The following is a 15398-nucleotide window of genomic DNA, read 5'->3' on the forward strand; positions in this document are numbered from 1 at the left end:
AATACTGCCATTAATTACGTAAGGTACTGTAAGTAAGTGTGTGTACTGTATGCATCACTCTGGTAGGAGACATTAGCTAAGATATTATTATCAAACCATTTGTTATAATGGGAAATTTGATGATCCTGATTAAAAATGATCAAAGCATTGCTTCAATACGTACTAAAGGTAAAAACTTATTTAACCTCCCCATCAGATTTAAAAGCACATAAAATATGCTTCAATTTTAAGGATCAAATTAGTTAGTAAATACTGTATATTAAGGAACATAGATGAATTTATATATTGTTGTATATTCTATTTTATTACATTATATTATGAGGGGTGTTCAAGTTAAACTGGGACTTTAAATTTTCTCATGAATGAAAGCATGAAACTATTTGACATTTACAGTAGAATTTAAGCACAGTATGGTGATAAGACCACTAGCTGTAGTTAAACATTTGAAACATTGCAAATGTTTTACACAAGGCCGTATGGCTTGGAGACCACTTTGGTCATTCCTAAAAATAAATGGATAACTTGTTGCCAACTTGCGGAAGAGACACATCTGTCTGAGGGAGCCGTACACACAATCATTCATTAACATCACCTGCACATTACAGGAACTCAGCTGGGAGTCATTGCCACATCTCCATTGCAGTCCTGATCTCGCTACACTTCCACATGCTTAGGCCATTAAAAGAGTTCCTGGAAGGCCAGTGTTTCAAACATGAAGTATCCAATAAAGAAAACTAAGCTAGTATTTTCTAGTTCTGTATTCTGCACAATCAAAAGTACGGTTTTGACTTGAACAACCCTCATATATTATATTATATTATATTATATTATATTATATTATATTATATTATATTATATTATATTATATTATATTATATTATATTATATTATATAAAGTGTATTCTATTTATGGATTATTTTCCAAACTTATTTACAAATTAATCAAACACAAAAGAAAATATACGGTAAAATAAAATAAAAAATATATATTAAAAATAGAAATCTAAACCTTTAAACAAAAGGACAGAATGCAAGTGTTTCTTTGTGGAAAGAACACCAAGAGCAAAAACCAGTCCATTACTCTATGAACTTTTCAAAATTAAAGTACTTAATACACGCTGCATCAAGATACAATTTTAGAACCTTGAAAATTGTGGACCTAGAACCATTGCACCAGAGCAACAATTTTTACATCTTACCAAGTTAAACAAAGAGACACAATATATACTGTACAGTAATTTCCAGTTTTGCACATCTACAAAGTATCATACGCTTGTCTTTTTGCTCAGCATATGCATTTTAGTTTTTAAAAAGATAAAGTTACAGTAAAAAAAAAAAATCTTAATTAAAAAATAAATATTAAAGATGTAATTAAAGCTAGTTTGATTTTGAATAGTGTTGTTTTAAAGGGTAGAAGTTGTACAGAGCCCAGACCCATCTGGTTTGCCTGACCTGGAGAGCTCTTCTGCCTCAAATCTTCTGCCTGCATCTCAATCAGCACTTTAGCATCGGCATCGAACAGAGAAATGAAAAGGACAGCATCAGGATCCATATTCATTAAAAAGCAATGGGGGAAAATCAGCTCAATGAATTACAAGTCTATACTTTATACAATGTGCTTTTATCAGAGCCCATATTAGTATGTTTTTACTAAGAATTAGTGGAATTAGGTAAATCTGCTTTAAATGTTTATTAATACTTGGATTTTTATACCCTGTACATATTAAAATGCCATTTTGGGGATTTTCAGAACTGCACATTGTAAAAAGTGTGACCAGAGAGCAAACTTCAAAGCATTTTTTCAAAAATATGGCAGTAACACACAAACTCTGGTGTTGCCACAATAGCTATAATTTTGATGCAACATTAATTACATGATAAAGATCAGTTAAGCAGGAACTATGCTTAATTAGTTTCATTTCCAGTTCCAGAGTTTCTGTGCTTCCACTTAACTTTTAAAAGTATATATTCATTACCACACAGAACGCACAAAAAAGCTACACCACATTACACCAAAAACCAGTAGGAAAATCACAAAAACAAACAAACAAAAAAAAAAACACACAGAAGTTCAGAAGAAACAAAATCACTGGGTAAGTATTTCATGCAAAAACTCAAGGGAAAAAGAACAAGAATCCTGATGTTTTTACTTATAGGTTTACTATCTATTCAGTCAATTTAGGTAACTTCAATTCACAATTCAATTCAATTTCCCTAAAATAAAAAGAAGGTTTAATGCTCATTTACTAAAAGTGATTGAATACAACCAGTTTAAGGAAAATTAAAATGACAAAAGAGACAGAGGAACTAGACCCATGACTTCACACTCACACAAACCACATACAATATGATATAATACCCCATAAACTCAAAATACCCAAAGATCAAACACAATTATACGTACAGTTATACAGACCTTCCAATGTCCACTTCATCAAATTTTAGAAACAAAATACACGTATACATGATAACATCTTTATTAGATTTCCTCACCTTCTGAGTTTTGGCGTGAAGCCGCCCCTTTGAGGCGAAATGCTTGTTTAGCACGGCTACGGTCACCAAAGCTCAGGCTCTTGGGCACCTTAGAAGGACTGTCTTCAATGTTATCTGCACTAGGAGAACGTCTCAGTGGTTGCTGGCCTTGGGGTGAACTCTTCCCCTTTGTGCCCGAGCTTCTCGGGCTGGAAAACACTCGTTCTTTCAGGCTGACCTTCTGACTGCAAAAAGGTATTATAGATGTAAATATCATCAGTTATATTAAGTACTGTAATAAATCTCAATTACCAAACAAACCATGTATTTTATTGTATTGTCTAACAACAGCCAGGGAGGAAATTTTTACAGTTGGCTAAAGATTGTATTTTTCAACAAACAAAAAATTTATGAGAGGATCTAACATGATAGCAGTAAAGACAAATAAGAGATTTATCTGGAATAAGCTATGAATAGAAATATACAATACTCAGAAAGAAATATGTTCATTGTTAAAATGTACATCAGTTAGAGTTTTTTTTTTATATATTTACCTTGGCGATGGCTCTGGTTGTGCTTCCTTCCTGTGTGAGAAAACATATACTGAAAGGTTATCCAGAACCAAACAGAGATAAAACTTTCTATTTTAAAATTATGTGATAATGAGACAAATTTAAAATTATAAACCATTATCTTACCTAAAAGAAAGGCCAGATTTGCTCTTCAGGTTTCTGAGCAGATCAAGCTGGTTAAGCGGAGGAATCAGTCTTAAAAAAAAAATTAAATTAAATAAATCTTTTAGGCAAAGAAAACAGTTAATGTGTGCGCCATATCCCGTGGCACTAAGGCATATTCGTAGGAACAGTAATGTAAAACAACTGTGCACCAAACACTGGTTTAAAGAGCACTTAAAATTCTATTTAAATGAATAAATAAGTAGTTTCCAATGTTTTTAAAATCAGTTACATTTTAAAGCTTAGAATCCAGAATATTAGGTCTATGTTTTGCATTGTACTGCTGCCATGTTTGCAGTCTGCCACAACCTAGTATGCAGTGGCAGGAGATGGAAAACCATAACTCCATGGTGTGCTTCAAGGTATATTTTTAAAAGCAGGAAGGAAACAAACTTGATGTGTTAACGATTTATGCTGAATAGTAAAAATGAGCTGAGAAATTGTGGGGCATGTAAGAGTTATATGTGTAGTGCATATAAATTTGTACAACAGAAAGCTGGAGGTGTGAGTTACTGCCAGCAGTATGCAGTGGCAGTCTGAAAGGTCATACAGTGGAAAAGATGAAAGTATTAGGAAAAATGTTAACAACATTCACAACTCTTTCACAATTTATGCCTAATGAATCTTGCAATTGTTGTCCTGGAATATGCCTCTGCCATCAGGAAAGAAATCTATTGATGATAGGGTAAACTGGGACTCTTTGAAACACAAGACCTTTTTCATCGCTCCAAAGTCCATGTTTATGCTCTCTGGCAAATAATTTTTTTTTCAGATTATTCTAACTAACAAGTGAACACTTAACTGTTTAGTCCCAATTCGGAACGTGTTTTACATCTTGGATGTTTTACATTTTACTTTCACTATTAAAAATAGCTGTCATTTCCACTAGATTGCAATTTCACTCAGTTTTAAGTGATCTCTAAACATAGCCATTTTCTCCAACCATACTTCTACAATGAAGTGGTTAAGTGATAGTTTAGGTACCCTTTCAGGCTACAATAATGTCTCGGACAATTCGTAACGCAATTCCATTAATTTTTTTAGTTGTTTTCTTCGCTTAATGCCAATAACTTGGTTAAAGATATAAGAATCACTGCATCAGTTAGGGTAAAAAATAAAGGTGTTCCCAAATGATATATGGTTAACAGTCACCCTATTTGAAATGTTTTTTCTTCTGTGAAAATGTCATACCCAAAAGTAAAAGTAGCACTGTCTAAAATGCTATGATACTAGTAATATTAAAATGGATTTTACACATTTACAGTATAAAAGAATAGATTCCTATTAGGTGCATTGTTTTAATTAAACATCAGTCATTTTAATTGATGACACAAGCAAATCACACAATTTTTCACCATTCTACCTAAAAGATATTCATGAAAAAGTACAAATAAAATACTGTAGGAGTGTGCTCAATACTTAATACATTCACTGGACTCCGGAAAACTTAAATAACCTATAATGGGCTCCACATGGGTTTTTATCCCAAAAGTGAAAGCAGCTTTTTAACCTTTGTTGTAATTTTTTTAAAAGACGAACAATATTTTACATGCTAGTAACTTTATTTGGATGAAACAAAATGGATGAGTTATCAAGACCATATCTTTAAGATTAAGATGTGGATAGTAAATATTTTAAGGTAAGGAGACATTTGCTAGCATTCACTGATTTGGCACTTATTTTGCAAATGAATCATAATTGCTTTGAATTGTGAATACTGAAGAGTAATCGTTGCAATAATGTCCAATCAGTGGTTCTTATGAATTCGCAAATTTAATTGAAACTGATTAAAAATTACAAGTGGGATCAAAAAAGTACAAGTAATATACAAGGTATTTGGGTTCTAATTGTATTTTAAAAAACTTTTGCATGCAGTACTTATTAGCCATTTGAACATTAGGTTTACTGCTGACCTTTATACTTTCCAATAAATAAATCCAGTTCACAGATTGACTTTTAAAATGAATGATTTACAGTAAAAGCATTTTAGTAAAAGGAATAGATGACTAAAGGACTGAAGAAAGTCAGGACTGACAAAATAATAATGATATTTGCTGTGGTAGATGTCTTCAGTAATTTATAAAGTCTTCTACTTGAGAACTTCTACTCATGATCAACCCATTAAAGATGTTTTTTTTTCTTTTCAATTGTATCCACTAGGGGCTAGTGTGGCTGCAAGCTTTCATTTCAACCAAGACAGTGCCACACTTTATTCCACCTAATCTGTGAATCTTGGATTCCAATCAACTGTAAAGTGTTTGGAAGCCACACTGGCCTTTGCTGATAAGATTGATGATCGCTGTGTTGAAGCTATAAAGGTCCTTAGTCTCACACATTTTTAGGTACGTATACCCCAAACCTTCATTCTCTTATGTAACAAAATCTGCTTTTATAGCAGCAATGGGAATCTATGGTAGCGTTTCTTCCCTTCAAACCAACCACCTCCAAAATAAGGTCACAGTCTGGATCAATGCAGCTAGCGCATTGTTCTCATGTGACACAAAGAAGAAATATAATGAGAATTAAACCAGGACAGAGATGGGGTGCATTTGGGGTGGGGGTGGGGGGTGTTGGGTTTGTGATCAAGTGTGTGACTATTGTAGACGAAGTGCCACTGAGATTCTGGAGAGAACAGCAACAAATATTACAAGACTTCTGAGAAAGGCAGAGTGACATTCTATCAAGCCTCATACCTGTACATAGGGACTGACACAGTTCTCTCATAGTAGTCCCAGGTTGACTGCAGGTCCGTGCGAGAGAGATTGGTAGCATACACTCTCCAGGCTGCCTGAAACGTCATATCAGACAGAAGCACATAACTAGCACAAGCACAGTGCTTCCTCATGTTATTAAGAGATGTCAGTTTATATTATATACAGTAGATCAAGTACTGTAATACAAAATGTGAATGAAATAAAATATATGCTACAGTTTTAGGTAGTTTTATAACAATAACTGGAAAATAAATTAGAAAAATGAATAGGAAAATTCAAAGTGAGAATGATGTTGACACTCAGACATCACACGAAAGATGTTTAAGTAAATCCTCTGCTTTTCTAAGTTTTTAAAGAAATTCCAATATTTTTGTAATTAGTTTACAAAGCGCTATCATGCTGGCTAGTCTAAAAAGAAAAAGTAATAATAAAAAAAACTGCAAAATATTTGTAAAATTATTATGCATATGCACAAATTTGAGCTGAGTATTCTAAGAATGTGTGATCAAAATATTTCAGATAAAAATTTTCTGTAAAAAAAAATTAATATAACAGACAATTTTTACTGTTTATTTGACAAATAACACCAAAATATTAACATGAAGGGTGGTCATACATTAGGGGGAAAGCACATTATATATTATTGGTATCAGTGATTAACAAATATACAAAGGTCATCATCATAAGCATCTTATATAAAATCTGACCTGGTAACAAATTCCTTGAATTTATTGAACCAGGTGATTATCACTGCTTACAGTCACCATTTTTACAAGAAACCTTTTTGTTGGTAACTTTAACCACTTATACCAGACAACCACTCAGTGAAATATCGATCAAGCAAATGATGTTATCAATGATGAGAAGCTGTAACTTCAATTAGCCTTGAACAGTGACAGCTTCTGTAATCATCTGTAAAGTGATTGACAGCGGTTTGGGTCTCCACAGGAATTAGGAGGCAAGCAATAATGTAAATTACACTGTTGAACCTGGAATGCAGCCCATAGGGCTGGATGATTGATTTATCTTTATTCCCATAGAGAAAAACTGAAGTAATTCTCTCCTGGTTTTGTCTCGGAAGATTTAAACTGCCACATACTGCTGACACATATTTACTTATATAACCCACAGGTTGTATTACAGTGTATCAGTATCATGTGGTAAAATATCTAGAGATGTATGTCTCATTTTTTTTTACGATGTTTTCGTTGGTTTGATTTGTATGAGGGTTGGAAAGGAAAGAGGGAAATCCATAGTATACATAGTATATACAGTATTGCCGTTAAGTTGCTTTGTGAGAAAGGCAGTACAGTAGTTAAAAGTGCTTATTTATTTAAATAGAGTTTAGAATTGAAAAGTTTTTCAGTAAACAAAAATGCCAAAATGTATGTCTCTTGGATATGCATCTATAAGAAAGCTTTTACTCTCACTATTAAACATAGCTTTGTATAATAACTGTTTTTTAAATACAATTTGATTTCACCAATGTTTAAGTGATCTCCAATCATCATTATTCATTTTCCCCCCATAAACATGTTAGTTATTTACCATCTTTTTAGGTTTTTATAATTCTTTTACAGTTCTTAACTCAATTTTAGTAGTTTCATCTATCTCCTTAGTTGTGCTCTTTTCTTATTTTTTTTTTATTTTTATGCAGGATAATATTTGAATCCTTCAGAAACAGATTAACATCTTTGCCACAACCACCGGATATGTCTTCTGACATGGTAATAAGAAGCTACTCACTGTTTCAGCTAGGTTTAAATAACTTGTTGCCAGCTGAAACATATTAATCACTGCAGTAATTATCTAAGGGCAGGCACTTACCTATTAGCTCAGTTAAATCAAGGTGGTGAATTTATTTTGCCTGGGCTGTGTATAACGGAGATACTGTTAAAGTTTGATTTACCTGAATGAGCCCCGCAGCTGGATTCCGTCGTTTCTCAAAATGTTTCTGCCGATGCTGCTCCTGGACCTTCAAGGCAAAGCCAGAGCCCAAGATTCCCTAGAATGCATATAGGAGCGGATGCTTAGAACAGGAGTTTCACCACAGGGCAACTTTGCTTATTACAAATCAAAGGACCACAGCATCATTAGCATATCTATACAACAGTAGCATATCTACTAGTGATGGTCGTTCATGAACGATTCATTCTATTTGAACAAGTGACTCAGAAGAACAAGTAGTCTCAGAGAGTCATTTTCTACTGGGCGCGCATGCGCAAAGTATCGTAAATCCTCCGTAGGTTATGTACAAGAAAGAACAATGAGTAGTTACCTTTGAGGCTTTGGTCTGAATCGTTTGTTCTTTTATCACGTGACTTTCATAGACGCTAATAGTGTAAAGGAACAAACGATTTGGACCAGAAAATATGAAAGGTGAGCTGCTCATTCCGGTTATAATAATATGTCTTTAGCTGCATTGTAACATTTTTACTAGAACTAGAGCCAAAATTTGTGCACGTAGACGTGTTGGGGGTCTGTTTTTTGAAAATGTAAAATTTAATTTTATTCCTGAAATCAACTAAATTACTCAAAAAAAGATTTGTTAATTTTGATGAACAAGATTCAAAGAACCGAGTCACTGAAATGATCCAAGCTTCCCATCACTAATATCTACGCAACAGTAGTATATCTACACAAAGGGTGTTAAAGTCTGTGTTTCTCTCCTCCCAGGCCCTCTAGAAACTTACAGCAGGCAAGGCAAAGAAGGACACTCCAATGAGGGTGAATGTTGCCGCAAGAAGACGTCCATTCCATGTTATTGGATACTTATCTCCATACCCTATTGTGGTCAGTGTGATCTAAAAAGACATTAAACATGTAATGTTTTAAAATATTTCGGTCACTGGAGTCACTGCTATACAGCATTTGGAGAAATAAAGATTTTATCCAAGGTAAGCATTTTTTACATTCTGGATTACAAAAGGCTCCATTACATCATGTTCATCTGCCGTCTATTTGTGTTTGTTTATTTTTTTTTATGTTACATTTGCATTGACATAGAAGTGTGCATTGCCGCACACCTCACTTGACAATACGTGACTGACTAACTGCTGTTACCACTCGCCATGAAAACTCTTCTGATGGCTCAGGCATATGGCATATTGTTGCTGTCGGAGTGTAACAGCATGGGCACTGCAGATGCAAAGTACCTAATTTAATAAGTTAGTGAAACAGAAAACAGTATCAGAACAGTATGTGTACTTAAGTGATTTGTATCTTTAATAGGGAACAGTATCAGCATTAAGGGTCATATTTAGATTGTAGAACAGTGTATAGTGTGGAATTATTATTGACATTGTCCAAAATAATTTTTAGACCTCAAAGATATTGTTGCAACTGTGCAATAATTATAAATTTGCACAGAATTCGCAAGTGGAGGTTTAAAGAATGAAAAGAAGACAGAGAAAAGCCTATTTACAAAATTTATCTTTCAAACCACAACCAAAAAGGAATCCAATTAATACAGTAGCGCTCTATACAGTAACAAAATCATCATTTTAGCAGAACGATGGCATTGTAGTCTTGTTGTTGGTTTTATTAATTATGGAATCTCCCATGCAAAACCTACACATAACAACTATATTAGAATGCTATATAGATGTTACTTACGAGACCCCACCACAGAGCGTCAGCATAAGTCGCAAACATCTCATTGTCCTCTTTCTCAGCCAGATACACCAGGAAACTGGCCAGGATCAGACACAGGAAGCCAATGTACCAAGCTGTGATCAACTCCTGCCAAGGGCAAACACGACACAAATTTAATTTGCAGTATAAAGTCAATGTTCTTTGTCTTCCTATATCATTCCCGAAAGCATTACTTTTAATATTACTACAACACTATTTTTGTAATTTATTACCTATTACCTAGTTAACCAAGCAAACATTCATTAGGTGTATGTCCTCTATAACTAACAAAAAAGAACAAAGAAACTGTACAGGCAGAAAAACCTAATTCAATTGATGAGTAGATCATTGGATAAGGAGCTTGTGCTTCATCTTCCAATAGATAATTAATGGATTACAGTAAAATGAACCTTTCTCACAAACTTAATGTAATGCCATTTTCTAACCTACTGTCCATAAAGTATAACCAGGAACAAAGGCTGAGGTTGGCAATTGGCAAAATAAGAGCCAAGGCATTATTTAAAATTATTTAATTAGTACAGTTAGACTTTGGATTGCGACTCATATATCAAAGTGAATTTCCCTATAAGAAATAATGGAAACTTTGATTCCACAGCCCAAAATATTTATATAAAAATGAATAATACAAAATGTAAGGTAAAACTAAAAAAAATTACCCTGCACTTTACCTAAAAGTTTGTAGAAGAAGGTGGAAGGGGGCTACTGTGTACTGTAGGATGATGTTCACACACAGAGACACACATCGGCGTGTGCGCACAGACACACACACACTAACGGAAACTCGAAACGAAAGGAAAACTTCTTTATTGGGGATGACAATAAATAAAATAATGACATTCGTGCACACATACACACACTAACAGAATCACTGCTCTCTGGCAGGCTGAGGCTCTGGAAGTTGGATCTTTAACAAGTTCATCTTTAACGACCTCTCTAATGACACTTGCTTTTGGTTTAAGTGCTTGCATACATACATGGTCACAATGTTATAATAAACAGTACACGCGCACGTATGTTGACTACATGAGTGATGCACACGCACTGAGACTGAGCATAGAAGATGATTACCCACAATCCCGCAGCGCACGTAAGAGAAGAACCATTGGCTCAGTTGTGATCATGTTACCGGCAGACAAAGCGCATGCGTGCTACTCGTATACAGTATCAAGACCTCACTTATTTATTAAGTAAAAATTTTGTTTTTACTTAATAAATAAGGCAGAGCAAGTTACCAAGGTTACCAAGAATCCAAGGTTCCACTGTACTATGAAAATATATAATACCTAAAATAATCAAGAGCATTTTATTCAAATTTAATGTAAATTCATATTCTATACACAAAAAGGTTCTGATAATCAATTTTCTCCCTGTGAGTGGGATTTTTTAAATGGATATCAAACTAGTAATCACATTACAGACACACTCTATGCAGTATAAAGCCTTCCTGTTTTAGTAAATTTTTACATTTTTTTAGTAAATATAGTAAATAATACATTTTAGAAATTCATTTTATTTAAACTAAATTGACAATTACAACTCCTATTAAGGTAGAGCAAAACAGCATACAACACAAAAGCTTTCAATAAGCCAAATAAACAAAAGAAATGACATCTGCAGTTTTTCCTCAGTACTGTACACTAACATTCCCTGTGACTGCGACATAAGCAGAGGGACATTAAAGTCATTAAAACCTATAATATAGTTAAGAAAGTGCAGATAGTGCACTACAGTCAGTAATTGGGATTTTATCCTTGAAGGTGGCATTGAAATTGTGCTTGTCTCAGCACATGAGAATGACAAAAGCTCAGTGCCACTCAACAAACGCCACCTATGCCATACCCTGTTACGGGGTTATGATACAATCCCTGACATTGTGCTAAGCTGACACTTTCATGTTGCCTTACTTCCAGTTGCCACAAGTGATCATGGGAGGTAGCTAGAGGGTTGTTGAAGGTTAGTATGTTGAATTTAGGAATTTCCCACACTAGTATTGCAGGCTGAAATGGTACTGTAGGATGGATTTTGCTTTAAAAAAAGTCACATCTATCCATCTTCAGAAATCGCTGAGAATACAGAGCATAAGGCAGGAATATTTATAATATATATAATATATATAATACTTGCATACACACATTCAGAAACTCAACCACACTTACGGCAATATCCCATAGCCAATACACCTACAGTATATGTGTGTATTTGTGTGACTGAAGAACACCAGTCAACCTGCAGGAAAACTCCAAAAGCACAGGGAATATACAATAATTTAATATTCAAGGCTTAGTCTAATACGCAGACCTTTTCTGATCTTCATTTCTACTACACATAAGAACTGAATTCTCTATATACTGTTAATACAGGATTTCCTTGATCAGCCTTATTCCAAAAACTGTATAGTCCGATAATGTTTTAAAAGTTAATATAAGGAAGGGAATGCAAATGTGACAGTGAAAATCTTGGGAAATGTGTTGAAATGTTTTTGAACTTATATAATTCTGCTCAGCCTGATACGATCTGGACCATTGACCTTTTCTGGCCACAAGCTTTAGAATGTTGATGACTGCAATCATGACTGGCTTCCTGCCCTTCCATGCTTTATTAATGAGTATTGTTTGAAGCTGTTAGTGGAGCATACAGAATAGCATTTGCAGAGGGGCTTTTCCTATAAAGTCTATGGATTGTCATCTGATATATCAGTCAAGTGAAGATGAAAAAGTAGGAAGTAAACAATACATTTATTGATGAGTGCTAGGATGCTTAATTAGAGGAAAAGAGTGATATCAACCCTGTTGCTGTGCATGTGATGGAAACCTTGAAAGTATTATTTAAAGCACTTATTTATCCATTCATCATTAGTAAATAACTGCTTTATCATGACCAGGGTTGAGCTAGAAAGCTGAAACTTATTCTGGGAGCACTACAGTACATGTGTGCACAGCATTTTCAACCTTGTTCTTGTACAGAAACTCCACACAGACGTAATCTAAACTGTGGAAGAACCAATAAGTTTAGCCTCACTATGATACATTATATGGCCAAAAGTTTGCGGATACGCTTACACTGCTACACCCTTATTTAAGTCTTCCCCAAACCCTTGCCACAAAGTCAGATACATGCAAATGTATAGAATGTCTTTGGATGCTGTAGCATTATGATTTCCCCTTGCTGGAACTAAAAAGACCAAACCAATTCCTGCAAGACGATGCCACTGTGTGGTCCATGAAGATATGGATTGCTAAGAGTGAAGTGGGAGAACTCAAGTTGCTTGTAAACAGCCCTGGCCTCAATCCCACTGAATACACAGGAGATTAAAATGCAAATGTGATATACAGTAAATGTTACAAACTAAGAAAATGGAAAAGAAAAGGTCTAAATATTGTCATTGTCCTATGAAACAACATACAGTATTCCTAGCAGGGATGTTAATGTGTTAATGACATATTAACATAATCTTTTTAAAATACAGTGCAGAACTACCCGAGCACCATTACCTACATAAACCACAGTTATGATTTAAATCATTAGACATCCCTAATCCATATTTGCAAAAACATTTAAAATGTATCAGTATTTACGTATGCCATAAGGCAGCAAGAATTATAATGTTAAAGGCCACGATTTCCAAGCCACTTTGGAAATATCTTCATAGTTTGTCATAACAAGGGAATCCATTAACTTTTTAACATTTTTATATTTATTTTTATCAATTCAAGACGAGGCAAAGCACATAACTAAAAAGCAACTTCTTAATCTGTTCATAAAACAGTTCTGATTTTCACATCATTAAACAAAATTCCACTGGCATAGGGATATAATAAGACTTATTCAAGCTTTTATTCCAGCAGGCCTCCAGGGGGTTATTTATTAAGTATGAATATTGGTTACATAAAAAAAGCAAGAATGTTGCATCACCAGGACTGCAGCTTCTGAAAACTGCATGCAGACTCCCGCTTTGAACGAGCAGAAAAGGGTTGAGGAGGGCTCAAAACGTACTGATCTAAAAATAGAGCAAGGTCTATGTATGTATGTAAATGAATGGGTTTAGATGCAATGAAGAAGGGTGGCATAACAGACAGACCATTTCATTGCAAGAAAGTAACCAATAATTGGTTTTGAGAGTGAATATTAATATTAATGCACTAAATAAAAATAAATAAACAACTGTATAGTATTGGGGGACAAAAATTAATAAATGTTCAATCAAATATTAGGGTTTACAATGGCTTTTTTATAGACCATGTCATTTTATTATTTAAGGTTTGGTCTAATCTGCAAACATAAACCAAAACTAAATGCTAATATATTATATAGGAAATAAATTCCTTATATTATAAATGACAAAGAACATGCTATTAGCATGCTAATAAAATGATTTCTACATGTTCTTTTTGTTTAAGCTTTTATCAGAGCTGGTTTTTTTCCTTAAAATGATCACCATGGCAGGGACAATGTTCTGGTTGTTGACCTTTTTATTATATTAGCCTGTAGACAGTCCAATTGAATTTAATAATGACAAGACATTTCACCCCTCCTCCAAAGGTCTCTCTGATACATTAAGCACCTTCATGCATGGGGATTGATTATGGGAGATGTAAGGGGTATAAATCGTGCTGGGTTTTGCCTGCATATTACATTAGGGAAAATATCAGAGATCAAGTTATAATGGAGGGTCTGTTTATCAAGTTCAATTTAAAACAATTTTAGTCCTATTACATTGACATCAGCAGAATAGTGAATCAGATCCTTGGACTCATGTATGATGTATGCTTGATCGAATACAATATGCATTTACTGCAGACATTTTGACAGCATCCTGATTTTGACCATCCCCCAGGTGAAATCCTACTCATCTTCCATCCCTTATACCCAGCCTTTTTTCACTAGCTGTCATACAGCTTGATAAATAGGGTGCAGAATACCTAAACTAATTGAAGGCAAGCTAAGCATGGCTCAAACACTCTCAGTCATGTCCCCAATCCATTCTAAAGGACACTTAATCAGGATATTGCATTACAGTGTGGGCAACACCACAGCCTCTTCACCATAGCACAAAGGAGCTATACTTTGTTAACAAGAATCTAGAAATCCTGGGACACCATCAAGATCTACTTCATCAACTGGAAAGAAATGGCAGATCGGTTTAATAATTTAATATAATGCCTCCAGCTGGATTGGTTCTCACGTGGCTTCTACTGTAAGTTGGAGTAGTTTTACAAAGGTACAAAACTGGGTTAAATTCATAGTGTACAAATTCATCATTTTAACGAAGATTATAAAGAGGAAAACTGATTCTTGATTAAGAACCTGGAATATGTAAACGTGGATGTTCATTTGTTTCATAAAATTAGCTTGGGTACTATGTGGGAAAAATACCATACAGTAGCTATTCTGTGTTAGCAACATGTGCAGGCTTAAGCTACAGTTTAAAAGAAAACACAATTTTACACTCACCACTAATAACATTAAAGCCACTGACAGTTTAAGTGAAAAATATTGATTATCTCATTACAGTATTAGGGGATGGGATATATATTATTCAGCAAGTAAACAGTTCTCAAAGTTGATGAGTTGGAGGCAGGAAAATTAAGCAGCAAAAAAAAAAAAACATTTAAGCGACTTTGAGAGGTGACAAATATAGATGCATCCCATAAAAATAGAACATCTCAAAAACATCAGGTTTTAATAGGCTGTTCCTGGTACACAATGGTTAGTACCTATCAAAGCGGTCCAAGAAAGGACAACCAGTGAACTGGCCACAGGATTATGGGTTCTCAAGGCCCACAGGGCTTTCCACAAAAGAGCTACTATATTACAAATTGCTGAA

At 34.4% G+C, this 15398-nt stretch overlaps 1 protein-coding gene across 4 annotated transcripts in view; it reads right to left on the reverse strand.

Moving 5' to 3' along the window:
* The window catches only part of LOC128527246 (potassium voltage-gated channel subfamily KQT member 2), a 60262-nt gene that overhangs the window by 10034 nt on the left and 34830 nt on the right, over window positions 1–15398 (reverse strand). For 2 of the 4 annotated variants that reach the window (XM_053499641.1, XM_053499644.1), the window contains exons 5-12: window positions 9536–9661; window positions 8614–8724; window positions 7830–7925; window positions 5900–5994; window positions 3171–3239; window positions 3027–3056; window positions 2494–2717; window positions 1453–1500 (exon numbers count right to left, since the gene is read on the reverse strand). In XM_053499641.1, coding sequence (XP_053355616.1) covers window positions 1453–1500; window positions 2494–2717; window positions 3027–3056; window positions 3171–3239; window positions 5900–5994; window positions 7830–7925; window positions 8614–8724; window positions 9536–9661 — 799 coding nt within the window. The remainder of the gene's footprint in view (window positions 1–1452; window positions 1501–2493; window positions 2718–3026; window positions 3057–3170; window positions 3240–5899; window positions 5995–7829; window positions 7926–8613; window positions 8725–9535; window positions 9662–15398) is intronic. The other 2 variants (XM_053499643.1, XM_053499642.1) reach the window with 1 other exon arrangement.

Source organism: Clarias gariepinus, chromosome 6 (assembly GCF_024256425.1).
Source record: "Clarias gariepinus isolate MV-2021 ecotype Netherlands chromosome 6, CGAR_prim_01v2, whole genome shotgun sequence".
Classification (NCBI taxonomy): Eukaryota; Metazoa; Chordata; class Actinopteri; order Siluriformes; family Clariidae; genus Clarias; species Clarias gariepinus.